Raw genomic sequence first — 27811 nt, forward strand, 5'->3', positions numbered from 1 at the left:
AAATATCCTGAAAAATTATGAATTTAGCTCTCTAGTCAAAACTATTCACCAGGTGAACCAGGTGGGAAGTCGAGGTTTCATATGCCGATTGGCTCAGTGATAATAATTTTTAGTGACTTTGGCAACAGTCTCTCAGGATATTCTTAATTGCACACATGATCTGGCTCATTCGCATTGGTCCAGATCTCAGTACTTTTGACTTCTGAGGTGGTAACTGAATGGGAAAGAAAAGGAGATAGGGAATGGAGAAAAGAATAAAAAAATTTCCATTCGTCCCAAAATTAGCTTTGCCAGAGTCCTCATATTTGTGACAAAAGTAATGCACCCCTTTCTTGTTTTTTATAGTAAAGTTGCCTTTAAATCCAACAAAGTAAATGTAGTTTTCTGGAGACAGGAAAAGGAACCTTCAGATGTTAAATAGATTTGATTGATATTATTTTAAAAAGTTGTTCCCCAGGGGAAAAAAAAACAAATGGAAAATCCTTTGTCTAACAGTACTGAAGACCAGAGGGAATGTGCTAATAATTAAGCAGACAGAAAATTTATATCCTTTAGATGTACACTTGGCTCAGTTACACACACTGTAGATTCAACAGATCATGATAACCTTGTTGCAGGATTACACAGATGGCACCAGGGCAAGGCAGTAAACCATGTTATTGCCTAAATCCAACGAGTAATAAGGAGGGTGCAGGGAAAACAGCTGTCAGCTGTTTAAAATATGTTCCCATCCAAACATTTCCTTTTTTATCTGCTTGGTCTTGTTTCCAAGTCAGAGAAGCCTTTAAAAACCAGACGGAGCAAGAGGTCAGAGTGGAAGATCCTTACTGGTGTTGCGGTCCTTTTCCACAAGAGACGAACACACGCACGCGCGCACACACACACACACACGATTTCACACACAGGGAGGTGAATGGCAGACAGTGAGAAGCTGTTGCTATCCTTTCTCCTGCTCCCATCTGAGACGAGGGAGCAGGGAGGCTGTTAAAGATGACGTGGCGTTTGTGGCCCAAGTGCCCCTGCCTTGCTCCTTCCCACGAAGAGGAACCTGACCTGCAACGCCTGGGGGACACAGAGTAGTTCTCACACACACAGAGTGCCCAGCACAGGAAGCCTGCTTTCCATGTCGGTAGGAAAACAGCAGCTGGAGCTCGGACTCTTGCCGGACAGATCGCTGGCCAGAAGAACTGGGAAGGGGTGTGGGAAAAATGGAATGATCCTGGACAGACTGTACTTTTTCACAGCACAACTGGTACACAACCGGTTTGTTGGACAGACACACGCACAATGGCTTTAGCACTCTCTTGCATGAAAGAAATCCGCTCTGTGGTTGTGGTGTTAGGTCATAGCCAGTTCCTGCCTATTGGTTCAGGAAGAGTCTGACAGACTGTACAATTCTATTCCCTCAAGAATAAGGCTGCAGCTGGCTTTTGGCCAAAAGAGAAAGATGAAAACAGAACAAACCCAAAACAAGAAAAGGAGAGTGGCCGGCTGCTGCTGCTCCTTCTTTGTTGGTATTTGAGTCTTCACAGTGCTCCTAGCTTCATGGCTGGCTGAGTGGATGGCTCTTTACTTTTAATTAATTTTATTTTACACTGAAATTTCATAGGTTGTTCCACCAACTCCAGACACCTTCTTAACGTTTGAGTGTCTAGCAGGGCTGACAGGTGTCCCCTGGGAACTTGATGTTGAACCCAACCTGGATATTCCTTTGGGCTGTCCATTTATTTTACTGTGAGGTGTCTTCAACTGCATGTCATCCCTGCATCAAAAGAAATATCAAAAGATATAATGTTAGTGACCAAAGTGTGATAGCAAAATGGCTTCATTCAGGATAAACAATTATCCCTGTTACCCCAACTCCAAGTGTTGCAAAATATTCAACCATGGGAGCAACCTAGTTGAAGCCAATATACTTGATGAAAAGCCACTCAAATGAGAGAATTCATTTAGCCATTAGGTTAATGGATCAGACCCCAGTAATATTTGTTCATTTAATTACTTGCTTAAATGCTTTCTTGAACCAAACTAATTGCATAAGCATCTGTAGGATGCAGGGAGGTTTAACTGTCACCACTGCTGACCTTCAGCCAAACTGTGTCTTATAATCAGAAATAAAGTACTCAGAAAAAACACTTCCCAGTCAAATAACCAGTTAAACAAAATTATGTTGCTCGTCTCTGAAAGACATAAGAGAGGCGAAGTGTAAGACTTCTTTATGACAGAAGACACAATCTGAATCAAGTCAGGAAGCACTCTAGGATGCCTGTAATTAAAGACCATATTCCAGATGGACTCTTTAGAATAATTTCCTTTCTTATAACCTACTGCCAGGGAGCACAGACAACAGGCTTTCCTTAAAAGATCTTTTAAATCTAGGCCACTACACACTAAAGCTTAATGTGTCTTGTCCTCAAGACTCATAAAGTAATTAGATAAAAGCCTACCAAAGAACTGTTCTGGAAGTGCCAGCACAACCAGGGTCTACTGTATTCTCACATCTTACTCCTGCACAGTGGATGTCTGCTTGGGTTTGCCTCAGTCTGAAGTTTAAGATGGGCTCATGCCAGCAGCAGTGACTGTGGGCTCAAACACCTTCCAGAAGGGAAAACTTTCTGTCTGCTTGCAAACTGAGGCAGCCTGGGCTATTTCAGACCACCCTGACTTTTTCTGGAGGCCAGAGGGTTTGATGGATTAACTGTATTCAAAAGGCCGTTTCTTTCTTTACATGTGTCTGCAACACAAAACTACCCTGGACTTTTACACAGCTCTTGATAGGCTCAGAATAGCTCCAAAACTAAAAGCACTTTTTATGTGGCAACCTGATCTAACAGCTGTACCCTGGAGCTGGAACAGCAGGTCCATCAGCTCACACCAGCCTGGCTTCTGCTACATGTTTAAGCCATGCTTACACTAGAGAATGGAGTCGAGGGTATCTGAACCAGCAAAGCACACATACATAAATATAAAAAAAAAATATTGTGTGGTTTTGTAAAATGCTGCTGTATCCACAAACAGACAAAATATGCAGGGACCAAATACTACATTTGCCTCACTGAAGTATTATAAAAGCCCTAATTCAGTGCTAAAATTCTCCTGAAGAACACAGTCTGCCTCCTGATACAAGGCAGAAAGGAGCTGAGGAATGTTCGGGGAAAGGGGAGAAGGAAAAGTCATTTGTAGTATTTGTATGATTCTATTCTATGATTCCACAGACAGGGCTCTGAGCGACCTGCTCTAGTTGAAGATCTCCCTGCTCGTTGCAGGGGGCTTGGACTAGATGACCTTTAAAGGTCCCTTCCAACCCAAACTATTCTATGATTCTATGATTGACACAGAAAACATGCTAGATTTACAAAGCATAGAGTGCCTGCGGGAGGTTTACTTTATTAGGTAAAAACCTTCAACTTTATTAAGCTATTTATTTATTAATCTAGGTACGTAACTTGACTCCAGGAACTTCAGTAAAAAAAGATCCTCTGCCACAGTATCATATGTCTGCACCTTCCTTTAACATCTGATGGGATCTGTAGCTATTTTAATAGCTAGACCACTTTTGCCAGACACTGTTTTTCATTACTTCAAAGAGCTGAACTGAAGTGAATTTACAGGCCCTACGTTTTAAACAAGCACAATGTAAAAGCAGTGGGACCGACAGGCTGACAGCATAACCAAGAACCAGACACTAAAAGGGAAATAGCTTTTCATATTAGCATCTTTCCTACAGCAACAGCTGACACATCCAGGTCTCAAACAGAGGGCAGAGAGGCAAAAGAGAGTCTACAGGTCTTCTTTCACAACAGACTCATTCCTTTAATACATATGAAGAGGAAAAAATGGCTGTCTACCTCCTGCAAGTTAGATCCTCCACCAGTAGACAAATCATCTTAACTACAATTCACTTGAGAACACTGAGGAAAAACTTGCTGACACTAAACTTCAGGAGACCTGCAATAATGGTTCTCCCACATTTCAATAACTTTCACCAAAATGTTGGATAATACTGGAGTGAGACACATGGGACCTTAACCAGAGGACAGCATAGTGCAGTAAGTGCCAGATGCAAAGAAAACCTAGATATTTCTGATGAGCCCTCCAGGCCCCAACTTGGCTGAAATACTGCATCCTCAGCAGGATCATGTAGCTCTTTTCAGACTTTCCAAGCCCTACAGTATCCAAAAGGAAGAGAAAGAAAGATAAGCACAAGCAGAAGCTGCAGCTGAGGATCTTGTTCAGACACCACTTAGGCTCTCAGCACACCAAATCCTCTCTCTCCCCATGCCTTCTCACAGAAAGGAAAAGAGGCAGCAAGGTCTTAAGGTAACGCCAAGACGGTCTGTGCTTTTATCACCAGTTCTGTGCTGTGGGACACTCAACACAGCTAACCACACAGCTCTCTATGCCAAGCACAATTTCCAGGATGCGTCTTAGTCCCTGTTTCCCCTAGTGCAGCGTATGCTCGCACATGCTGTGATTCCAGTTTTGCCCCTGCGTCCAAGCAATGGCTGGGTCCAGCCTCTCTTTAGACGGCAAACTAAAACAGCACCACACTTTTGTGCGTAACAGGAGGGATAATCTGCCTCGTATCTTGCAAATAATTATCCAACTCAGCTAAGACACTAAATCACTATGACTTTTACAACTTAATTGATCACCTGCGGTTCAAGTTACAGCAAAAGTGCAAACATTTTGTCATGATGAGGTTGCTATGAGGATGTTGCAGAATTGAAGAGCACCCATAAACCTCCCACCCACGCTGACCTACAGCAAACACATCATTTGGGTTGTGCCTCCAACAAAGCGCTCTGCACTTGCTTGCAAATAGATTCACATTGCAAAGCAGCACCTAAAGAAATACATACCTTTGTGCTCCCACAGATTGCACCTCTGTAATTTCCACAGTGTTTACAAATGAGACAGCCTTCGGGCCTCCATAAGAGGGTGACCTAGGCAGCCCTGTGGGGGACGATGGGACCTGGTGGCCTGGGGATTTGTAGGAGCCATTGCTCACCCTGCCCTGTAGTGCTTGATGGGACTGGACATTATTATTCGCTAAATCAGCTTGCAGAGAGGTTGTGGAAGTCCTTGGTGCTCTTGTCATTGCACTTGAGAGTGAAGACACCGAGGACTGCAATATAGGGTTCCTTGTGCTAAAACTGGTAGCAGCCATCAGATTGTCTCTAGATCCGTATCTCATTGCCATGCTGCGTGGGTCTTCAGAGAGCGTGCTGACTTGCTGAAGGCTGTAAGAGCTAGGGGTGTCATAGACACCTGAGTCTGCAAACACTGAATCAGGGTGTGAGTGGAGGAGCTTCTCCCTCTCTTCCATCTCTTTCCTCTCCTGTATGGATGCCATAATGGTTTTGGAAAGATTATCATAGCGGACTGGGGAAGGGTCTCGCTGATGCAGAGCTGGACCCCCCAGCACTGGGCTGAAGCTCTGTGGTGGCTGGCGTTGCAGCTCGCTCCCCCGTAGATGGCACATTTTGGCTGATAAATATGGGGAGTGGTACCCAAGGGAGCTGACTGCAGAATGGGCAATGCACTTCCTCCCCGAGGGTGACATAGGGTTTAGCAAACTGTCATATGAAAGACTCCCATTTCTGTTTGACAGGGAATTGGGAGAAAAGATGCTTTTGTACGGGGTGGAAGCTGCCCCTTCGGACTTTATTGGATGAAGGGGCACTTTGTCTGTCCCTCTCTTGCCAGCAGATTTCAGGCTCAGGGATCGTGAATTGATGGCAAAGGAATCTATCTGGAGTGGGGAAGACTGATAGGTCTTGTGGAGGGAGCTCTTCCGGTAGCTGGGGATGTCCAAGCTGGGTTCAGACTGGTAATCAAGGCTCCTGCCATCCTCTTCTATCAGAGCCCCTTGACTGTGTCCCTCCTGCATGGTGATCTAAAACAGAGGTGAATATGTGAAACATAAGCCAATGACATATAAGTACAGGTTTGCTCTCCATGGTGAGTACATGTGAAGAAAAGAGCTGGAGGTCTTCTCTCAGACTCCCAGCCCAGCTACGACACAGGTTCATTTTAAGGAATCTCCTAACTCCTCTTCAGCATTTGCATCAGCACCTTAGAAGCACGGAGGAGTTATTCATAATAAGTGCTAAATAATATTAACTTTAGTAGATATGTCAATACATGGACACTGAAAACACAGAATGAGACCTTCTAAACTGAGACTCAAGTCTCGGTCAAGGTAAATCAAACTGTAATCTGATAATACTGCCCTTGGAAAAAGCACTTCAAGTTTTCTACAAATAGCTCTTGAGTTGAGGGATGTCTGGTTTTGCATGCTGAGTCAGAAATACTTTAGGCTTCATTTCAACACACTGGGGACCAGCACACTCTCATCCACTTTACTCAGAGCTATGAATAGTCAGTAATTCTGAATTTCTGGTCATAGGTCTTCAAAATTAAGCACCTAAGCTTAATTAAAGCAGAGAGGCTCCTTCCTAGCATTACAATTTTCTCTTTTTTATTGCCTGTTTAGGAGACAGTGGCCATATCAGAGAAGGAAACATAGGCCATAATTTATTTATGTCCATTGAAAACAGATAGGACTTCATGTTGTTTTACTCTATGAAAGACTGCTTCCAGCTCTGTTCACTTTAAATGCCATTCTGTGCTAAGCAAATAATTTTTGCTTTTAGTTTTAAGGGTTTGCCATAATGCACAATAAATTGGACATTGGCTCTGCAGACGAAGAATTATTATCAGTCACATATTTAATCAGAAATGCAGTCAATGCAGTTTTTTCTTTATCTAATTTCTTTTACAGGAAAATTATCCAAAAAAGCTTAACTGGCAAAACCACAGTTTATTCCGAATTTTTCTTCAACTTTTTTTCTTTGACATACAAGATAGGGAAATATGCAAAACAGCTCACTATCTTCTAGAGCATGGTGCTACATTTGGCCTTCTCTGGAAAAAGGAGACCAAGTGACAGCCTGTGAAGGAGGATAAGAGAGCAATAACGTAGCTTGTATTTGTGCTACTTATCCTTGTGCCCCGATTCCTCTTTCCTAACAGCTTTCACTGCTTAAAAGCAAAATTACATTAACAGGCTGAAGAACTGATACAGAAGAGACAATGTGATATTCCTCACACCAGCTAGTCTCCTTCCCTCTGTACCTTATACTTAGCTATGGTTTGGCAGACAAATATATGCTATCCTATCAGCTTGCCAAGTGAACTCGTTTTTATAATATTCCCACTTGACTACTAGAAAGTTGTGACTACTATGAAATTGAACAAGTCCACAAAACTAATTGCATGCACACACTGTTGTTGTATAGTAACAGCATTTTTTTAGGTTAGGATTGAAACAGCAACCCTCAGAGTGAAGATGCTGTACGCTGTTATCATTTCATAGCACTGCCCAGTCTCCTGGCCTAATCAGAACCTATCCTGTATCTATATTGCACCTATGGCTGCATACTGAATGAATAAAACAGGCTTGCCTTCCATGGTTCTCTGACTTCTGGCATCATGACCCAAAATACTGTTGCTTACACAGCTCAAAATTGCTAGCTGATGCCTGTAAACAGAATATTTTTAATTGGATGTCAAGCTATTTTTCATGTAATAAAGTGAAGATGATAGGATATTACACTTGTTGGATACAGTGAACACGCTGTTGTTCTTACGTTCCCTTTCATAAGCCAATCTTTTCTTCATTAAGTGGACAAATACAGAGAATTACTGGTGGGAGATGTGGTGGTTGGAGGCCGTCTTGGGCTTAGCAACCACGACATGATAGAATTCTCAATTCTTAGTGAAGTAAGGAGAGGGGTCAGCAAAACTGCCACCATGGACTTACAGAGAGCAGACTTCATCCTGTTCAGGTCATTGATTGAGAGAGTCCCTTGGGAGACAAACCTGAAGGGCAAAAGGGTCCAGGAAGGCTGGACGGTCTTCAAGAAGGAAATGGAAATCTTAAAGGCACAGGAGCAGGCGGTCCCCATGTGCCGTAAGACGAGCTGGCGGGGAAGACGACTGGCCTGGCTGAACAGGGAGCTTTTGCTGGGACTCAGGGAAAAGAGGAGAGTTTATCATCTTTGGAAGAAGGGGAAGGCAACTCACGAAGAGTACAAGGATCTCGTTAGGTTAAGCAGAGATAAAATTAGAAAGGTAAAAGCCCAGCTAGAACTCAATCTGGCCACAGTTGTAAAGGATAACAAAAAATGTTTTTACAAATATATTAACAGCAAAAAGAGAGACAAGGAGAATCTCCATCCCTGATTGGATACGGGGGGGAACATTGTCACCAAGGATGAGGATAAGGCTGAGGTACTTAATGCCTTCTTTGCCTCAGTCTTTAATAGCCAGTCCAGGTATCCGCAGGGTATTCAGTCCTCGGAGCTGGAAGACAGGGATGAAGAGCACAATAAACTCCTCATAATCCAGCAGGAAACAGTTAAGGACCTGCTATGCCACCTGGATACCCACAAGTCCATGGGGCCTGATGGGATGCACCCAAGAGTGCTGAGGGAGCTGGCGGAGGAGCTTGCCAAGCCACTCTCCATCGTTTATCAGCAGTCCTGGTTAACAGGGGAGGTCCCAGAAGACTGGAGGCTCGCCAATGTGACGCCCATCTACAAGAAGGGCCGGAAGGAGGATCCCAGGAACTACAGGCCTGTCAGCCTGACCTCAGTACCAGGGAAGGTTATGGAGCGGTTCACCTTGAGGGCGCTCACAGGGCATGTACAGGACAAGCAAGGGATCAGGCCCAGCCAGCATGGGTTCATGAAAGGCAGGTCCTGCTTGACCAACCTGATCTCCTTCTATGACCAGGTGACCCGCCTAGTGGATGAGGGAAAGGCTGTGGACGTTGTCTACCTGGACTTTAGTAAAGCCTTTGACAGCACCTCCCACAGCATTCTCCTGGAGAAACTGGCGGCTCGTGGCTTAAACAGGTTTACTCTTCGTTGGGTAAAGAACTGGCTGGACGGTCGAACTCAAGAGAGTCATGGTGAACGATGTTAAATCCGGCTGGCGGCCGGTCACAAGCGGTGTTCCCCAGGGCTCGGTTCTGGGGCCGGTCTTATTCAATATCTTTATTGATGATCTGGATGAGGGAATTGAGTGCTCCCTCGATAAGTTTGCAGACGACACCAAGTTGGGTGGGAGTGTTGATCTGCTGGAGGGTAGGAGGGCTCTGCAGAGGGATATGGACAGGCTGGATCAATGGGCTGAGGTCAACTGTATGAGGTTTAACAAGGCCAAGTGCCAGGTCCTGCACTTCGGTCACAACAACCCCATGCAACGCTACAGGCTTGGGGAGGAGTGGCTGAGGAGCTGCCTGGCGGAAAGGGACCTGGGGGTGCTGGTTGACAGCCGGCTGAACATGAGCCGGCAGTGTGCCCAGGTGGCCAAGAAGGCCAACAGCATCCTGGCAGGTATCAGAAATAGTGTGGCCAGCAGGAGTAGGGAAGTGATTGTGCCCCTGTACTCGGCACTGGTGAGGCCGCACCTTGAATACTGCGTTCAGTTTTGGGCCCCTCACTACAAGAAGGACTTGGAGGTGCTTCAGCGTGTCCAAAGAAGGGCAACGAAGCTGGTGAGGGGTCTGGAGCACAAGTCTTATGAGGAGCAGCTGAGGGAACTGGGGTTGTTCAGCCTGGAGAAGAGGAGGCTGAGGGGAGACCTTATCGCTCTCTACAACTACCTGAAAGGGGGTTGTGGTGAGGTGGGTGTTGGTCTCTTCTCCCAAGTAACTAGCAATAGGATGAGAGGAAATGGCCTCAAGTTGTGCCAGGGGAGGTTCGGACTAGATATTAGGAAAAATTTCTTCACTGAGAGAGTGGCCAAGCATTGGAACAGGCTGCCCAGGGAGGTGGTGGAGTCACCATCACTGGAAGTGTTCAAAGAACATGTAGACGTAGCACTTCAGGATATGGTTTAGCTGGCTTGGTGGTGTTGGGTTGGTGTTGAACTTGATGATCTTAAAGGTCTTTTCCAATCTTAATGACTCTGTGATTCTTTGAATAAGATTTACAATTATTGCAGTAAGACTAAAATCCGAACTTGGTGGTAGCTGAAATTTCACCATCTATCACCATCTTTCTTTTCAAAAAAAGAAGGATACTAGAAAAGTCTTCTTCACCATTTAAGGAACATTCTGTCTTATTCCAGTGCTGCTGCAGTCAATTATATATCTCTACTATATTTTCCTTCCTTACTTATATCATCCCCTTGTTATTGCAGGTGTGACATTGGAGGACCTGATGAAATGAATTGTAAGAAAACTGCATTGTATGTGGTATGTGTGTTTCAAAAGGTATTTTCGCTGGTCTGTGAAGACTTGGATACATATTGAAAATATACAAGTTAGACCAGTGATTTTCAGACTGCTGTTCTCAGGTCCTGGGGGGCCAAGGAATATTTGCAACAAAGCCATGAGAAATAAGTGAGAAAAACAAGCCTATTATCAGTGGGCTTAGTGTGGCACTCTGCTTCCAAAGAAACCAGTATTAACTGTTTAAAAACTTCTAAGCAAAAGAGAAAACAGTCAAAATTCCCATTATTTGGACCTCAGTTTTCTGGATAGGAGGAAATGATGCCAAGTGTCAGGCAGGTTTTTTTCCCTGTAAAACCCAAATGCGCTGAGAAGATGCTAAGGAAGGTCAAACAAGGAATCTTCCATTAATTTTAACTAAAATAGCTCTTGGGATGCTTTAGAAGTTCCTTCTGTTTTGCAAGCTGACATCCTAAGGAGACACTGAACATGTTGTCTGTTGGCTAAAGGGTCTGATCCAGAAAAGTGCTAAGCATGCCCAGCTCCCTCTGAAGTGAATGTGAGTTGGCACCTATGTCAGGAGAAGCCAATGGGAGGTGACACTTCTCAGCATCTCAGGATCAGGCCGAGACACTGGTAAAGCAGCAGTGCACGCCTGTCAGTGGGACAGATGTGCCAAGCTCAACAGAGGAATGCTGCAAAAGTAGACATGTTTTCATAAGGAGCATAGTGAAAATATACACTATCGCACAACAATGCCAAGTGTTGTTATTTACTTTTACACTCTGACATTCACTAGAGCCCTGCAGTGAATTTATCCTCAGCTCCATGTTGCCTGGTGTTAGCTGGGAGCAGATTCTCCCAGGCTTGCTCACCTGCTCAGCCGTAGCATGGTAGTGGACTTTGGGATTGTTGCTGAAAGCCGGTCGATACTTGTACATGGCAGGTGTAGGAGGGCTGATAAGTTTGGGTGAAAGGCTACCTTCTGTAAAAAAAAAAAAAAAAAAAAAAAGACTTTCTATTAAAATGTGTGGACAGAAAGCTATCATCCCTAATTCCTTGCTATCCATGGTCCTCTGCAAACAGATCTGTTCTCGAAAGAACAACACTTGCAGTACTTTTGTGCAGAATTCCACGAATATCAATGGGGCCCCTGTGGAAATAATAGTACCTTGCTCCCAGATCAGCAATCTAAAGAGAAGCAGCAAAAAAGTATAATATATTAAATGGGGTGACATATTTTGGTAAGTAGTAATTTTGCCATAATTTGAAATACTAGATATTTGGGTTGAATTCAGCTACTAGTTTTGTCTGAAAAACAAAACAAAAAAAAGGCGGTTTTTAATTGGTATCAAAGCTTTAATTTCACATTTTCATAAATGAAATAATTCAGTTTGTAATGCCTAAGCATTTCATGCTAATATTTCTGATTTCGAAGTTCAAAATGACATTTTTAATTTTAAAATTGATCAAAAATTTAAGGGGTTTAAAAAGGTTTAAAAACTCTGCAAAACTGATATGAACCATCCAACCCAGGCTTGAATGAACCACTTCAAGTTGACTTTTCTCTCCCTTTCCTGTTGCTTATTCCCCTAGCTCAGAACTCCTATAAATAGAAAAAACCCTTCACCCAGATCCCATTACTGTTTTGAAAGACTAGCAGAAGCTTTTTAAAAGGCTGAAATATTTTCTTATTAATAAAAATAAAACACTGATCATGCAACTATACCTTCACTGGTCCCCAGCTGCCCTTTTAGCTCAGAATACTTGCTTGGTTCTCCTTTGGGTGGGAGAGGTGGTTGCACATCCATACTTTTATCCTCCAGACCTTCCAGGCTAATTTTAGACTGAAAACAACCAAAGAATCAATCATTATCTGCAACTTGGTCAAATAACAGCACATGTCAGAGTGCTGGATGTACCACAGAACAAGAACTACCTATACCTATAATGACAAACATGATTTAACATCCACTGCAGACAAGGACTGTCATGTATAAAATTAGCACTGTTGTAACAAGCCATTATAATTTTAAATGCACTATCCTAGTCTACTTGGCATGCTAAATAACATTATCATCACAGTAGTTAACATGTGGTAGAAGACAATGGTGTTTCCTAGCATTTTTCAGCAACTTTCCAGGCAGCTCTCAGCAAGTAACTATCCAAAGAATGTAACAAGTAACTATCCACAAAAATCTTGCAAGGTGGCTTCTTTTAAATCCACTGTTTTTTATATGACTAAACAAATCCTTCTCTCTATTTCATGCCAGGAGAAACTGAAAAAAGAAGAGGAGCGATGAGAACTCAGCTTCTGAGCCAATATTCCTTTCACTGGACCACATGCCTTCCTGCAGTCTGGAAGCTCAAAACCTTATTTGAAGTAAAACAGCTGACCTGGTGGTACAAGGGTTCCTGCACAGTGTTAGGTTTGTTAAAATTAATTTGAACACCAAGATGTAGCAACTCTTGGGACAGAAAGTAACTATTGCAAAGAACAGCCACCTCTTCCAAAAGATGCCCAGAGGCTTTCTATTATAGAGCTGCAAAAAGGACTATTACTGGATCAAGAGCTGCTCTTAGTGAACGTGGGTCACTTTCAGAGGATGAAGTATAGGACAAGGACTCAACCTCTATTATTTTCTCCAAGAAAATGCATCATCTCAAAGAGATTTTCAATGACAAACTCATTCCCAGGCTTGATAATGCTCAATCCATGCTCTTCAAAAGCAGCACTTGAAGGCTGCCTTACCTTGCTCCGGTTGAGGTTGGCTTGGATCCCATTGTCACTGATCTTCACTGTGATCTGTCGCTCAGATAAATCAGGTCTGAGGAAAGGAGGCTTCACACTCACAGCTTGCTTTCGCTTGGGCTCAACTATGTACCTGATTAATTGTTCAACAGTCATCATTAAAATAAACAATAACCTAAGAATAAGGCATAGAGACAAGAAAATCTTCCTGCTTCCAGGGTATGATTTAAGAATGTGTCAGAATCTAGGTAAGCAAACACCATTTATTTCAATGGATGTAATAATTAAAAAGCAATTAGAAGATTTCGCTCTCTACAACTACCTGAAAGGGGGTTGTGGCGATGAGGGTGTTGGTCTCTTCTCCCAAGTAACTAGTGATAGGACAAGAGGAAATGGCCTCAAGTTGCGCCAGGGGAGGTTTAGATTGGATATTAGGAAAAATTTCTTCACTGAGAGGGTGGTCAGGCATTGGAACAGGCTGCCCAGGGAGGTGGTGGAGTCGCCATCCCTGGAAGTGTTCAAAAAACGTGTGGATGTGGCGCTTCAGGACATGGTTTAGGGGACATGGTGGTTCTGGATTAATGGTTGGACTTGATGATCTTAAAGGTCCTTTCCAACCTAGTGATTCTGTGATTCTGTGATTTGGGTTTTTCAGTGAGCAAAAGGAGAGGATGACCCAAGCAATTTTTGAAGCACTGATGCACAAGACCACAGTTCACATGAAGACAGAAAGAGAGGCCTACCACCAATGGAAGCAATTTACTAGATCTTACCTACTTAACATGAAACAGCTTCCCTGTGGTGAAAGATGGTGACTGGGGGAATAAGACCCAGCACGTAGGGAGTTAATATGGAGAAGATTATGTGCTGTCAGTTCTAGCTTGGTGAATGGTGACTTGTTTCTGTATCATGTTTAGAGTATTCAAATAAATGGAGGTAAAAGAAACAGACAGGTCTATAGGAAGCAACAAATCTAAAGGGAAACGGCTGGCCTTAGATATCTAATTTCTTTCCAGTGGACTGGAATTCTGTAAGTGCAATTGGGCAGTGGCTGTACAATGCATAAATATCAATACACACCCAAGCTTTCTATCTAGTGAATAGGGCATTCTGTAGTGATGGCTCAGTGACTTTCAATATACAGGACAATTTGAACAGGTCTTCACAAAACACCAACATTCTGCTTGCTGAAAGTCCGAGAATGATGATAGTATGATGATGATAGTACTCACACCCATCTCTTAACAGGAGTGTCTCCCAACTTGTAATATCTGACTCTCTTAAAGTATCTTCACCTGATTTTCATGTTTTTCTAAGTTTGAGAAGCAGCTATTCCAGTGTCTTCACTTTTACACATGCAACAGCCTTTTAGGATTTACTTGTTGCATAGTGAAGGGGAAAAAAAAGCAGATAATAGTGTCAGGGTCTGGAATTGCTCAATACCCTGAAAAGGCTAAAATAAGTCTTCATGTAGTACAATTATTAACGTATTTGCAGGCTGGACAGCTTGACACCTAGGATATTTATACTCCATCTGATCTATTGCATTAAAATCCTGATTTCAAAATGTGAAACAATAAATCCATTTCCCCAAAAATAGAAAGCCATAAATAAAATACCACATTCCATGATGTAGACCTCACTGAAAATCTGTTTTATGATAATGAAAGTGCCAGTGAGATTGAAAACCACAGCAGCCTTAAATTAGACTTAAGTCTTAAGCAGAAAGGCTGATTTTAGATTCCTTCCTTTTCTCCAGCAGACTAGAATACTGGGACATTGACTGTACAGTGCAAAAAGTTGTGTTGGGAATATGATAACCTATGGAAACTTACCTTGTTACTGAAATTTACTGGATAAACAGGTTGGTGAAGATGAGGGTACCAGCACTTGATATAATTTGACATGCTCATTCCAAATAAACATTTCTGAGATGAGGGTTATGAATTACATGAAGAAAGCATCTGTTTGAACAGGCTACAGCCATGCAATAGTGAAGCAGCTATCACAGAGCTCTGCCTTCAGGAGTGTTTTACTTTACTTCCCTGTTACTTCATCAGCGGTCTTTCATGTGTGAGCCCAACCAAGCACGTCATCTTCCTCCATCCCAACAACTACTCTACCTCCGTCATTCCCAGTTGAGAGCATTTCTCTTACCTGGGAGCCAAGGGGCTGCAGAGCACATGTTCCACGTTTCCGCAGCATCCTCGGGTAAAAGGATTCACTCCCCCACGGAATTTACCTGTCACCTGGAAACATGTTCAGGACAGTGCTCAAACCTGTGGTTATAGAAAAGTCATCATCCAGCCCTCAGAAAGCCAAGAACGAGCATGCCTTGCTCTGACCCTACTGCCCTTCCCAAACAGATCATTTTTCTTTGAATGCTGCACTTCCTCTCTCCTGCCCTAACACACCACTTCCATCAGCTATTTCTAGCTAGGAGGCACAGCAACTAAAGATCCCTTCCCAAAAGGGCAGTGAGCTTTTGATTGGGTTCCAAAGTGGTCAGGTTCAGCTCTCCATGCTGCTCCTGCATTAGATTCATGCCTGCTGTCAGCCAGACATCCTGTTTTGGTCCCTTTCATTCCCTGGTCACTTCCACTCTTCTGCCTTGGCAAGTTCCCTCCAAACAAACAGGAATGTCAACTGAAAAAACAGGAATTGTCAATATGAATTCAACATTCATAATGTTGGATGCGAGCAATGCTTCCTCTCTATCAGCATCCCATCCCTAGTGGCAATCAGTAGGAACCGCTGCCTTTTGTGGGAGGGTGTCAGGAACTCCCAAGCGATTACGATGTTTGCTTGGAAATGAGCTAGTTTAATAAAAGCCAAGCCTCATTAGACTGGCAGGATCCATTCAAAGCTTCATAAGCATTATAAAGGGTTTGTACTCTACAGGCAGATACTTGAAAGTAACCATGTGGGGATAAATACCGACAAAGCCAGAGAGATTAATAGTAGTTACCATTAAATGCATTACTGTTCCTGTTTGCAAGTAATGCATTTTAATCGACTCATAGTTCTGATCTAGCAACAAGTTTACAGAGTACCAGAAATACTTTAATTACTTGCACATAAAATAATGATGATTAAATGATTTTGCAATATATTATGCTGGCCTCTTTTATATAACATAAAACTCTTTAAAAGGCCAAGAGAGAAATGTTGGAAGTTCTGAGTGTTGGAAGAGTAACCTGATGACTAAAACATGGGCCTGGGACATTTGGCACATCTGCATTCAATCCTGGGCTTAAGCTGACTTGTGCCAGATGCTGGCAAAGCACTTCATATCTCTGTGCCCATTTTCTCAAACACAATATGAAAATAAAATTTCTCTAACTCACAGATTACATTACTAATTATATCAATTTGGTTTCTAAAGTAGTTTGAAATTCAGTGATAGAAATTAGTCTCAGAAGGGAGAATATTTATTTACTCTATTCAGAAACTAAAAATACCAGGAGATGAGCAGATGTTGGGTTATGGGTTATTTTGATTCCATAAAAGATTTTCAGAGGCATTCAGAAAGCTCACAAACATCTAAACTCAGCCACTATGCACTCCTAAATCACAGTCTTCCTCCTATAAATGCTCAAAATCTATGAACTCCGGAATGAACAAACACCAAAAATTTCTGTACCACTGGCCTATAAAATGTACTGGGAAAAGAGGACAACTGTAGCTGAGTATATTGTAACTGTCGGAAAGCCGACAGCAGATAACTAACAGTGTGAGAAAAGAGAACGTGGAGACTGCAGGAGAAAAGTTAATGTTTTAACACAGTGGCAAAGCCAGGAGCAGATCTCCTATTCATCACTCCTGGTCTGGTGTTCTAATTACTTAGATATGCTTCCTTTGAAAGGGACCTGAAGTCTGGGAACGTCCTTCCTCCAGGTACAGACAGGTAGTACATATGACTAAACAGAAAGTAAGACCAGATTATATTTAATTTTCAGAAAATGGCATGGGAAGATGAATTAATCTCAAGTGGTTTGGTAGCTCAGAAAACCAAACCAAGCTAGGATACATTTTCCAATAGTTATTTCAATGAAGTTAAATGCAAAATTCTCAACCTTCCTAAATGTTAGTGTAGCCACAACCACAAGCAGTTAAATTTTACTGCTTTTTTTTTTTTTAATTTAAATTTTTCTTTCCTCCTCAGCCTAAAATTTTCATGGAAAGTTTTCAACACTTCATAAAGACAAGCCTAAGGCAGACCATGATTTGGGCTATGAGACCAAAATGCCCTGGGTTTCACGCTACTATTGTTAGCACTATCAATCAAATCTAATACCTGGCCAAAATAAATTTTGAAATGAAGAGCAGCTGATTCCAAGCAGGACAGAGAAAAGCAGTTAAAGATCTACAGCTATGGTAAGCCTACTTTGTTCAAAGGCCATGTTAGGCAACAATTCAGGATGACTTCAGATTCTTTGCTTATGTAAACCTCCCACACTATTCTGAATAAAAGTTTTTATTGTCTCTTGTGGGATAGGAGACAATCTCATCCCAGTTTACAAAGGCCTGGCCTCAGACAGATGTCTTCAACTCCTACACACTGCACAGCAGCCATGCAAGCTACACAAGCATGAAGCCATCAGCCTGCAGGACAGCCAGAACAGCACACTGCTCAGCATGAGCTAGAGAGCACCCACAAGTGCAAGAGCAGTAAAAATGCATTTGAAAAAAAAAAAAGTGAAAAAGAAGTGTGATGTGGAAAAAAAAGTGAAAAAAACCCAGATGCGTGAGGGGCGCTTTGGAGCTGGAGCTGTGAAAGGGTAAAGCACTGGAATGCACACAATTAATTAGCCTTATGAAGGAAAGCTGAAAATGCCGTGAGCAGATGACTGGCACACTGAGTGACTCAGCGTCAAGCTTTCTAACGGAGCTACCCTGTACTAAGGGGAATGGCAGGGGCATGCTATCAATCGCATGAGTAGATCTCTATCACCCATATCATGCTATTGATATGCACATGCATATAAGTCTGTATCATCCACATAGGAGCTGTGGATTATATACATTTGAGTAACTGCAGGGGAACTAAAGTTTTACAGGCTTTTTGGCACAAGATGTCATGTTGGCACTCGGTTTGGAGAAGCAAAACAAGTTAGGTCCAATAGCCTCTCTGTGTGTGTGCGCACACATATACATGAGAACAAGAGAGAGACAAAGAGCTAGCTCAGACATCATTATGTGCAGTGTGGGTTAGCTGGGGGAGTTCAAAATATCATAAGACAGGGCAAAAGCATGATTTAATCTTTTCCTTTCTTTCCTTCATTCAATCTCATCATTTGTTCAGTCTGACTCATAAAGTTTGAACTTCTGGGGTTGATGGTACTCACCACATAAAATCTATTTCAAGGCCATGAGAAGATTGTAAATGGCAAATAAGCCTGGGATGATCCTTTGTGGTTGGAAGGGGGAAATATTTGTTTGTAGTGCATTCAAGAAAAAAATCTGAAAATAAAAAACTAAGCAATCTTCCTAGATCTTCATAAAAGATCCAGTAAAAGTGTTACTGCTAAGATTTGGATCATTTTTGCTTTACCCAAGGTGACTTGCTGACTTTCCTTCCCAACTCAACATCTTAGTCACAAACACAGAGAAAGGATTGTTTCTTACCTGTTCATTCGTTGTGCGCCCTCGGGCCACAAGAACAATATGGAAGCCAGTGAGACCAATGACTGGAATAAAGAATAATCCAGCCACACACATGACAGCCATTCTGTATCCAGGAGTTAAAGAAACTGGGATGAGTAAGGGGAAAAAAAGGCTATGAAGAAGAGAGAGAGGAAAAGGAGAAAAAAACAATCTTGGAAATAGGGAGGGTGTCCCTCACCTTTAATTAGGTCTACCTAAATTTTATATCAAAATTAAGTCCATCTGCTCCTAGCCTGGGTCCATATCCTTGAGATGGTTAAAAAATAATGTGAACTTATTGATTCTGGCTCTAACCATCTTGTAAAGACTGTTCTGCACAAATCTATCAACAGGGATAGCACCCCTCAGAGCCAGCAGTTCGTGTATTACATTAGCATGCAGGGGGACTGCTTCCAGGGCAAACTCTGCTTTAGAATACAGTAACAGAGTTTTAAATACAGTAAATAGTACCCAGCAGTTTAGAGTCACACTCAATTGGATGTAAAATTTGGGGAGGCAGCATATCCTTCTGCTGGGTTGTCATGGCAAAGACTGAGATAGACAAAAGGTCAGCTATAATTTTGGGGGTAATCGATGGTTACATAGGTAAGAGGAAAACCTGCACTAAACATTTACAGGGGAAGAGCAGTGGGGGATCAGGAGAGGAGTAGATCTCCACCAATTCCAGGAGGGCAAATCTTCAGATTCATTCTTTCACAATTTCCTCAAGGCCACCTTGAGTCTTGAAAGGTCAAAAAGAAGGATACGTAATGGTAGTATGAGCTGTTCCCAGCTTTTCCATATGATTTAGTACAAAGATGAGCCCAAAGGTGAATACTCCAACCATGTGTGTACTTAAGGACAGCAAGAAGAGAAAAAAATAGCGGTAGTTCCTCCGTCCTATGCAATTGTTGACCCATGGGCAGTGATGGTCAAAATCCTTGTAAAGAAAGGGAGAGAGAGTGAACAATATCCAAATGATGAAAGGAAATACATTGTCTCAGAGATAAATCTGAACCACCGTCATGTAAAGTTACATCAGGCTAGCTCTGCAGCTTTACAACATGCTAGACTCTCTTTATAAGGGTCTTCTTAGGAGCAAGTGGTTTCTGTATCTATGTATGGAGAGGTACTTGAGAGTTTATAGGGTTCGAAGGGAGGATATAAAAACATAAAAGACAGATAAAGAAGATAATATCTGCTAGCAGCAGAAGCACTAATTTTTTACCATCCTTAGCATGAAGACACAATTACAATGAAGTTATTATAACCTAGAATGTTTTGAAGATGCAATACTGCTGCACAATTCTCTGCCGCACATTTCTGTATTTATACATAGCCAAAAGAATCCACTTTGAACAATGGACATCATGAAAGATACTTTTTTAGAAAGCAGGTCCGCAAAGAAATGCAACAGCTGGATAAGACACAGGCAAAGTTCTACACAAGTTCATTAATAGTTACGAACCCAAACCTAACTATTTGTCTCAGCAAAAGTTCAAAGTTCCTCATAATAATGCTTTGGTCAAGCATTGGAACAGACTGCCCAGGGAGGTGCTGGAGTCACCATCTCTGGAAGTATTCAAAAAATGTGTGGATGTGGCGCTTCAGGACATGGTTTAGGGGCATGGTGGCGTTGGGTTAAAGGTTGGACTTGATGATCTTGAAGGTCCTTTCCAACCTTAGTGATTCTGTGATAAAATCAGATCCCTTTTAACAGGAGATTTAGTAATGAGGGAAAGCCACAGACACCTTTCAATTGCCTTTACACAGTTTTATAAGCATGTAAATCCACTGTCTTCAATGGGATTATTCTTGATGCGAAGACAAGATCAGGTACAAGAAATAAACTCTTCTTATTTCTGTGTTCTTCAGAACAGATATTACATATTCACTACATCAACAAATGAATTGTTTATTCTTTGTTTTGTGGAAATGCTAATTTTAAACATTCCTCAATAATGACAAAGAGTTTTTTGTATTTTTAAATTTTGCACAATGTATTTACCAAAATTTTACAACATATAAGAAAATGGATTAGAGTTTTCTCAAAGCACATTAGAAAATGACAGGGGCAATTTTAATAAAGATCATTTTAGGCTATATCTGAAGTGCTGATATAGCATATGTCTATTATGCAAATCACAGAATCACAGAATCACTAGGTTGGAAAGGACCTTTAAGATCATCAAGTCCAACCATTAATCCAGAACCACCATGTCCCCTAAACCATGTCCTGAAGTGCCACATCCACACGTTTTTTGAACACTTCCAGGGATGGCGACTCCACCACCTCCCTGGGCAGCCTGTTCCAATGCCTGACCAAATCTGGTTGTATGCAGCCCAAAATATCTATGGATTATGAAACTATGTAAGTACCCACTGCAAACACTTCAGCAAAGAAAACAGAAATCTGGCCACTTTTGTCACAACTTCATTTTTGGGTCTCTCTGGTCACAGCAGGCTTTAGGTTTTAGCTGATTTTATTTCTGCAAGTGTTGTCAGCTTTTGTTGTTTGTTAATCTTCATAAAATTAGCTCAAAAGTTTTATATTTTGGAAAGGACTTTTTATTGCACGTTCTAGACTGAAAGTGAAAAGATGTGAATTACAACCCTGAATGGGTTCCACATGGAAAAGCCAGTAGAGTTGCTCCTATCACTGTCTCCAAGCTCTTCTAGAATAGACAGGTGAGTGGGAAATAAGCATCACAAGAATCAATAAAGCATGCTGTTCAAGACCCTGGAAGTCATAATTTAATTATACAAGCAGAGCTTCTCATCTGCCCACCAGAGTTGTAAGGAACATTCAACTGATCTGACCATCAATAAGATTTCTGGAGAGCTAGGCAGAGTCACCTTGCATTTTCCTGTTTTATTCAGGTTACTTTTGGATTCTCTCACATTTTCATTTCTGCTGCGGAACTGACTCCCATGAAGGCCTTATGGCAGCATGGAATTGCAAGTGTTTATACCAGTGTTTTGAGCAATCTTTTTCTGATAAAACTTCATTCACTGAAAATTAATTTTCACACAGAGCCACTGGGAATGGCCGAAGAAAGAAATTCCATGGGACAACTGAGAATTTACCATCATCTAAACAATCCTCAGGATCTAGAATTAGTGAAAACATTTCTGTTTTAAAACTAGGAATACATGACTCAGGTTTTCTACAAAAAATCCAGCTCCATTCAACAATTCACAGCAGTCTAAAGAAATGGTGTGACACAAACTTATGAATAGCTGTGGCTATTCCCCTCTCTCCAGGGACCTTGTCAGCTCCTTACTTGCCATTTTCTCAGGTCCCACATCCTTCTAAGGCCTTCCACAACAGGACAACCTTGTCCTATTTATCGATGGTTAACAGGCACAGCACTGCTTCGATAATTATAACTTAGATATATATTGCCCCGAAGGAGAAAGTGACTGACACAAGATAAGCCCAGGCAGCCTTTCTCTCACATGTAACTGTGCTGCTTTCTTTAGGACTATTCCCCTGCTTATGGCAAAGAGTATTAGGTATATACACACAAAGATGGTGTATATGGCATTCCAACTGACCTTGGTATTTTCTCCCTTTCTGTTTAGTAATGCCTTTAGTTTTTATGGCACAGCTATTAAAGATTTCACCTTTCTATTGGAAAAAAAAATAGACTTTGCAGCAGAAATGATTCTTAAGAAGTAGAATTTTTAGTTCAGCAACAAAAAATCCCCCCTAGCAATACACTGCTGTGGATAGAGTGCTCTGTACTTAGAAGTTCTGGAAACTTTTATAGCCCAAAAGCACATCTTGCTGTTTGGAGGTTATTTTTTAAGAATGCTGTGTGCCTCACCAAGACCCTAGGGCTATTAAGAAACATGAAAGTCCCATAATTCAGAGTGAACAACATTAAAAACATGAACAAGTTCATGCTCTGAGCTGGGGTGTTGAAACAAACATGGGGTCTTTCCATTGACTGGAGAACCACTCACTGAATTCTGAGTTTGGTTTTCCTAAAGCTCACACACCACACTAGCTTCTTTGCTTGTCCACTAATGTAGGCACTATTTTGTTCCAAATTAAATGATGAGCCCTAAGCTCACACATGACAAGCTACAATGGCTCACCCTGAATTTCTTGCTCTCCTGAACTCTGCCTCTGCATCAACTCTTTCATTCATCCCTTTTTTGCATTCACGATCCCTTAGCTACTTCAAGGAACACATAGTCAGCATTATAAATTTTTATTCTAATTATCACTGGCAACAAAGCTGACATCAAGCATTACTGCGTATGTAACACACATCATAACTGAGGGCTATGTTTCAAATGGTATTAATTAGTAAGAGTCCATCAACAAGGTGGACTGGGAACTTCCGAGAACTGAAATATCGGGGGAAGCACCCAACTGCATGTTTCCAGTAGTATGTGCAACACCATTACGGAGGCAAAGTCAAAAGATCATGTCATCAAGAGAACTGTTACCTCAACACAGTTGTCACAGACACTGCAGTGAGAGCAGCGTGGAGGACGGTAGAAGTGGCAGGTGGCACACCATTTCATCCGTACTTGGATTCCTTTAATCTCCACATTCTTGTAGAGTGGAGCTCGGAAGTCGTCATCTTTATCTTCATCTTCATCTGCTGCTCAATACAAAACTAAAAGTTAGTGGAAATAACAGAGGGTAAAGATAAACGAGCTAATCCAGCCAGTGCCTTGGATACAGGGGCACTACACGTGCTCTTGGGCTTCTCAGAGAAATAACAGAGTGGTGGAGGTGATGGACTGTCAGACAGGTTGTCCACGCTGCAGAACACTTAAGTGATCAGAGCTCATTTTAGCACCTCCCATAGAAGTGCTGTGCAGCCTTACTCACCAGCCCCTGGACAAAGGAGGTATTTGAGTTTTAGCTTACCCAGTATTTACAACCCAAATAAATAAGACGATCTGCAGACTAGAGTCAAAGAGAGGATGGAAATCATCCAAAACCTTGTTGTCAGAAGTTTTGCTGCATGCATTTGGTATTAATTCAATGCTAGCCTACCAGCACACAAAGTGAAAAATATTACATCGACAAATATTAGAAGAAGTTTGTGCTATCTTAAATCCCAAAAATCAACCCAGATTACCCTAAGTGATGATGATTTGTTCAGCACTCTACTGTCAGGCCACAATCACCCCAAAGACCTGTTGCTCCAGGGAATCTGATGCCACAGTGAGATACACCATTCTGAAGCTTTATGTGCCCGTGAAAAGTCCTTGCATCAGTGCTTACTTTATAGTGTATCTTGTGCTCACCTACTCCTAGCATACCCAGAGTGCTCTTGTTTTAGTAACAGTACATAACTGGGAAGATCTCACCTCTCTCAAAGGCAGCATCGTCTACTGATCTGAGCACAGGACTGGGAGTCAGGAAGTCCTGTATTCTAATTTTCTCACTCTGTGGCCTTGAGCTAGTCATTTAGCCTCTCTTTGCCATTAGTAAGATGAGGATGACAATATCGCAGTCATCTTATTAGGGAGAAGGTGGAGGGCAGATGGTTTATCATCTCAGCTAAGTGCTATCCTCTTTAAGAAAAGAGGCCATTTAAAAATAAATGTGCAAAATAAAAGCCAGTCTACAGAAAAATATATATTGGGAAGAAAAGAAAAAATCAGAATGACGTTCATGAAAGTTCATCTTTTATTCTAGATTCCTGTGAGCTTTATTTGTTTCCTTTTGACAGAGGAAATCTAAGAAGTTCACATCTATTTAACACCTGGTTAAACATTATACTGCAGTTGGCATTGGTTGACTGTCTCAAAATTAGGTGAAATTTGATAATATTGTCCCAGCGGGGCATCAATCACTGTCATTTAGTTCTATATTAAAACTTCTTTAGATGTGTTATTATGATCCAATTTCCATTGACTTCAGAGGGAGTTTCTCCCTTCACTTAAATGAGCTTGGGATCTGGCTCAGCTACTTTTGTGCATGGAAGCAGAGTGCTGTACTGGCATCATTCTCTATAATTTTCCTTTGTAACTAGTCAGTAGGCCTCTCAGTGAGAGTTAGACTCTAAATCACTTAGGCACTTCTATAAATACAATCTGTAGGTTCTTCAATACTGTTATAAACTAGCCCATGTTGTGCAATACATGTGGCCATATGAAAACAAGACACTAGAACAGTTAAACCACTTAAGCTCTTGTAAAAAACCTGACTATGCAGATAAAAAGTACATTGTATATACCTACATACATATATAAACACATTGGTCTTGCAGAACTGACACACACTTTAAGAGTTTGTATAAAATAGATTCACATCAAAAATACTGGCAGCCAGTAGTTGGTATCTATAATCAGGCAGCAAGAAACATTGCCAGTCTCAACCCAGACTGTACATTTGATTTGTCAGGGTAGCCCAAATTTCAGTGACCTAATACTTCCTTTCCTTCTCATTCATTTTGGTATATTACTGGCAACTTACTCGCACAGAGCCAATCCTGATTCATACCAGAAACATTCAGAGACGCAACGAATTAAAACACAATTCAACAATGAATAATGGATCTGGGAGCTTAATTCAGGCCCTCTTCAACAACACAAGAGCGAGCTGGGTTTACTTCACCCCATAAGCCAAGTTCTATCTGCCACAGAACCTGTAAGCTCATATAATACAGCTAGAAATGTGTTTATCTCCAGGTTTTAGTGATCTGAGCAGAAGAATATATCGGCAGAGGAATGTATCTTACAACATGGATTCTCATACTCTGATCCACTGACACAGGGCAGCCATGTCTCATGTTTTTATAATCATATATTATGATTTTTGGTGGCTTCCTTAAAGGAATCATGTAATTTCATTAGAATCTCAGCTTTTGTACTGTTTATTTGTTGTTTTGGTTTTGAATTTTAACTATCACAAATGTGCTAAGCAGCTTGAAAACCAAGACGACTACACCTAATTTAAGTAACAGAAAGCAAATAGATCTATTGTATATTCATTTTAAATCACTCCTACAATTTTTTAACTCCTTGCACTGGCAGCTCTGTGGGCGGCGTGGGGTGGTGACAGCTTCTTCACATGCACACTTGTGAGCTGAAATAACATCTGCTCCTCTTTCCTCCCAGCATTGGTATTTATAGTGTTTTCCATCTTTTATCTTCCTTATCAGTCTTCTTCCTTCACACATCTAAACTCCTACTCCATCACTTTCTTCCAGGATGACTTCCATCCCTTTTCTCATCCTTTCCCCACTCCCCTTGCTCCCAGTCTCCTCCAGACCAAGCAAGTGCACAGCCTAGAGATATAAGGCCAAGGCCACAAATGAAGAGAAAGAAGCAGAAGAAAGGCAAGCTGTAGGAAACTCCTCCTCTCCCTGCTTTGCTCCTGACTCCCTTGTGTTAAGGCAATCAGGAAGGGAGGGAAGGTGATGAGAAAATTTCAAAGTTTCAATTTGATCTCGTTGTGTGTTTCTCCTTTAAATGCAAAGCCCAAAATAAAGAACTTGTCCACAAAAGGAAGTTAGAGAAGTGCAAAGGAAGGTATGAATTTACAATACACTCAGTACTGATCGCTCTAGGGCATGGTGAGTGCCTGGCTGCAGGCTCCAGTCTGAGGGAACAACATCGCACAAAGATATTAGATTCCCAGACTGAGATTTTTCAAAACTGAACAACTTAATTGCAGCTCTCTTCCTACTGAAGGCAAAGAGCATGGATGTTTTCGATAACCGCACACCCAAAGCATGTTTAAGCACTGCTGTCTCTGCCGAGATGGAGGAACTAAAAAGTCCAGGAAACTCATTAAAAGCTTCAAGTGCTTAAGCTCTTTTGAAAAATCTCACTAGGACCTATTTGTACCTTTAAGCTTCTAAACACTGCATCACTTAATCTTGCACAAATGACTGAATCTTGCCTTTGCTTAGTTTACCTTTACATACAGATATTTCCTTAACTGGAGTGCTGCAACACTTCAGGGGTTAAAAAGCTTCAGCTGAAAGGAATGGCAGGTAGATGCTCATCATGAGACCCTGCTACCTGGAGAAACCTGGTGCCAGGGAAGCCAGCAGGACAGGTACCTTGTTCTTGTCAGGTAGCAATTCAAAATAGATACTGAATTCAGTTGAATAGAGGTGAGAAAGCACAGCTTGAAGAGAGCACAGATCCATTGGTTTAGCAAGACTGCCTAGAGCATTCTCTGCTGCAAACTGCTTGTGAATAATTATTGGGAGATGGATAAAACGAGGCGACAATTCTCTCATTAGGATGTGTTAAAAGAGATAGCTGAGTGTGGTTCCCATTACAAAAGCTGAGCGATCTTTATCCTATTTAATCAGCTGTGAATCAGTACTAATTTAAGCAGGCATATCTTTCTAAATGTATACATTTTTAGCCACTCTAAGGCGAGCCTTAAGCATTATCTTTTTTAGCGTTCAATGTTGTTGCATTTGTTTTAAGGCTTTCTGGAATGTCTGCTTTGATGAAGCTGTTTCAGAAAGTTTAGCCTCTCCCTTCCACCATGCTCTGCTACCTATTGTGAAGCGAGTGCCTTAAATCCAATGTGCCAGCATGACACAGGGGATGGCAATCTCAATCACATCAGTCAGGAGAGCTACTCAAGGAGAACTATTCTACGCAACCCTGTGCCCTTGACTGCCAGTCTGAGCAAGTACAAGGACAACTGACTTCTCCTAGCTCAGAACAGAGATGGAGGGTATCCAACGTTTCACTACTATCCCACCTCTACTGCCAGCTGAGTAAAATAAATAAAGTCTACAAAAAAGAATACCAGAAAAAAGGGGGTTAGTCAGCAAACAGTGTATTTGGATACCTGATACCTCCTTTGGCTTGCATTTTCAACCCCTCCCTCCCTCAACAGTCCCGTTCTCTGTTACCTCGTGGGAAAACACCAGGGTCCATGAAAGTTGCCATGCTGAAGTTTGCCAGTACAAACAAGAACACGAGCCCATTGTACACTGGGATGGCTGGGGAAATGGCTTTTGTCAACCAGGGGCACCTGTGGAGAAGAAAAGTTATAGGTAAGGGCTCTTTTGGCTGTAACACATAGTTTCTTCCCATTCACCATCATCACATACAGAAGTAGTCTTGTTCCCACCCTACCAGCAAGGCTGAATTTGCAATTTAACAACAGAAATTTCCATAGAGACAGTTTCAGTGATCTAAAGTACACCACAGACACCCTC

At 41.8% G+C, this 27811-nt stretch overlaps 1 protein-coding gene across 2 annotated transcripts in view; it reads right to left on the bottom strand.

Annotated features, from left to right (window-relative positions):
- Positions 1 to 1590: 1590 nt before the first annotated feature.
- The window catches only part of ZDHHC8 (zDHHC palmitoyltransferase 8), a gene marked incomplete at its 3' end in the record, with an annotated part of 118942 nt that continues 92721 nt past the window's right edge, over positions 1591 to 27811 (bottom strand). Inside the window, exons 2-12 of one of the 2 annotated variants that reach the window (XM_082007860.1) lie at positions 27503 to 27624; positions 23106 to 23263; positions 19412 to 19584; positions 18627 to 18729; positions 15156 to 15247; positions 13772 to 13813; positions 12999 to 13131; positions 11976 to 12093; positions 11122 to 11231; positions 4863 to 5899; positions 1591 to 1762 (exon numbers count right to left, since the gene is read on the bottom strand). In XM_082007860.1, coding sequence (XP_081863986.1) covers positions 1591 to 1762; positions 4863 to 5899; positions 11122 to 11231; positions 11976 to 12093; positions 12999 to 13131; positions 13772 to 13813; positions 15156 to 15247; positions 18627 to 18729; positions 19412 to 19584; positions 23106 to 23263; positions 27503 to 27624 — 2260 coding nt within the window. The remainder of the gene's footprint in view (positions 1763 to 4862; positions 5900 to 11121; positions 11232 to 11975; positions 12094 to 12998; positions 13132 to 13771; positions 13814 to 15155; positions 15248 to 18626; positions 18730 to 19411; positions 19585 to 23105; positions 23264 to 27502; positions 27625 to 27811) is intronic. The other variant, XM_082007861.1, reaches the window with a different exon arrangement.

This window comes from Phaethon aethereus (genome assembly GCF_964289735.1).
Source record: "Phaethon aethereus genome assembly, chromosome: 17".
NCBI classification, from domain to species: domain Eukaryota; kingdom Metazoa; phylum Chordata; class Aves; order Phaethontiformes; family Phaethontidae; genus Phaethon; species Phaethon aethereus.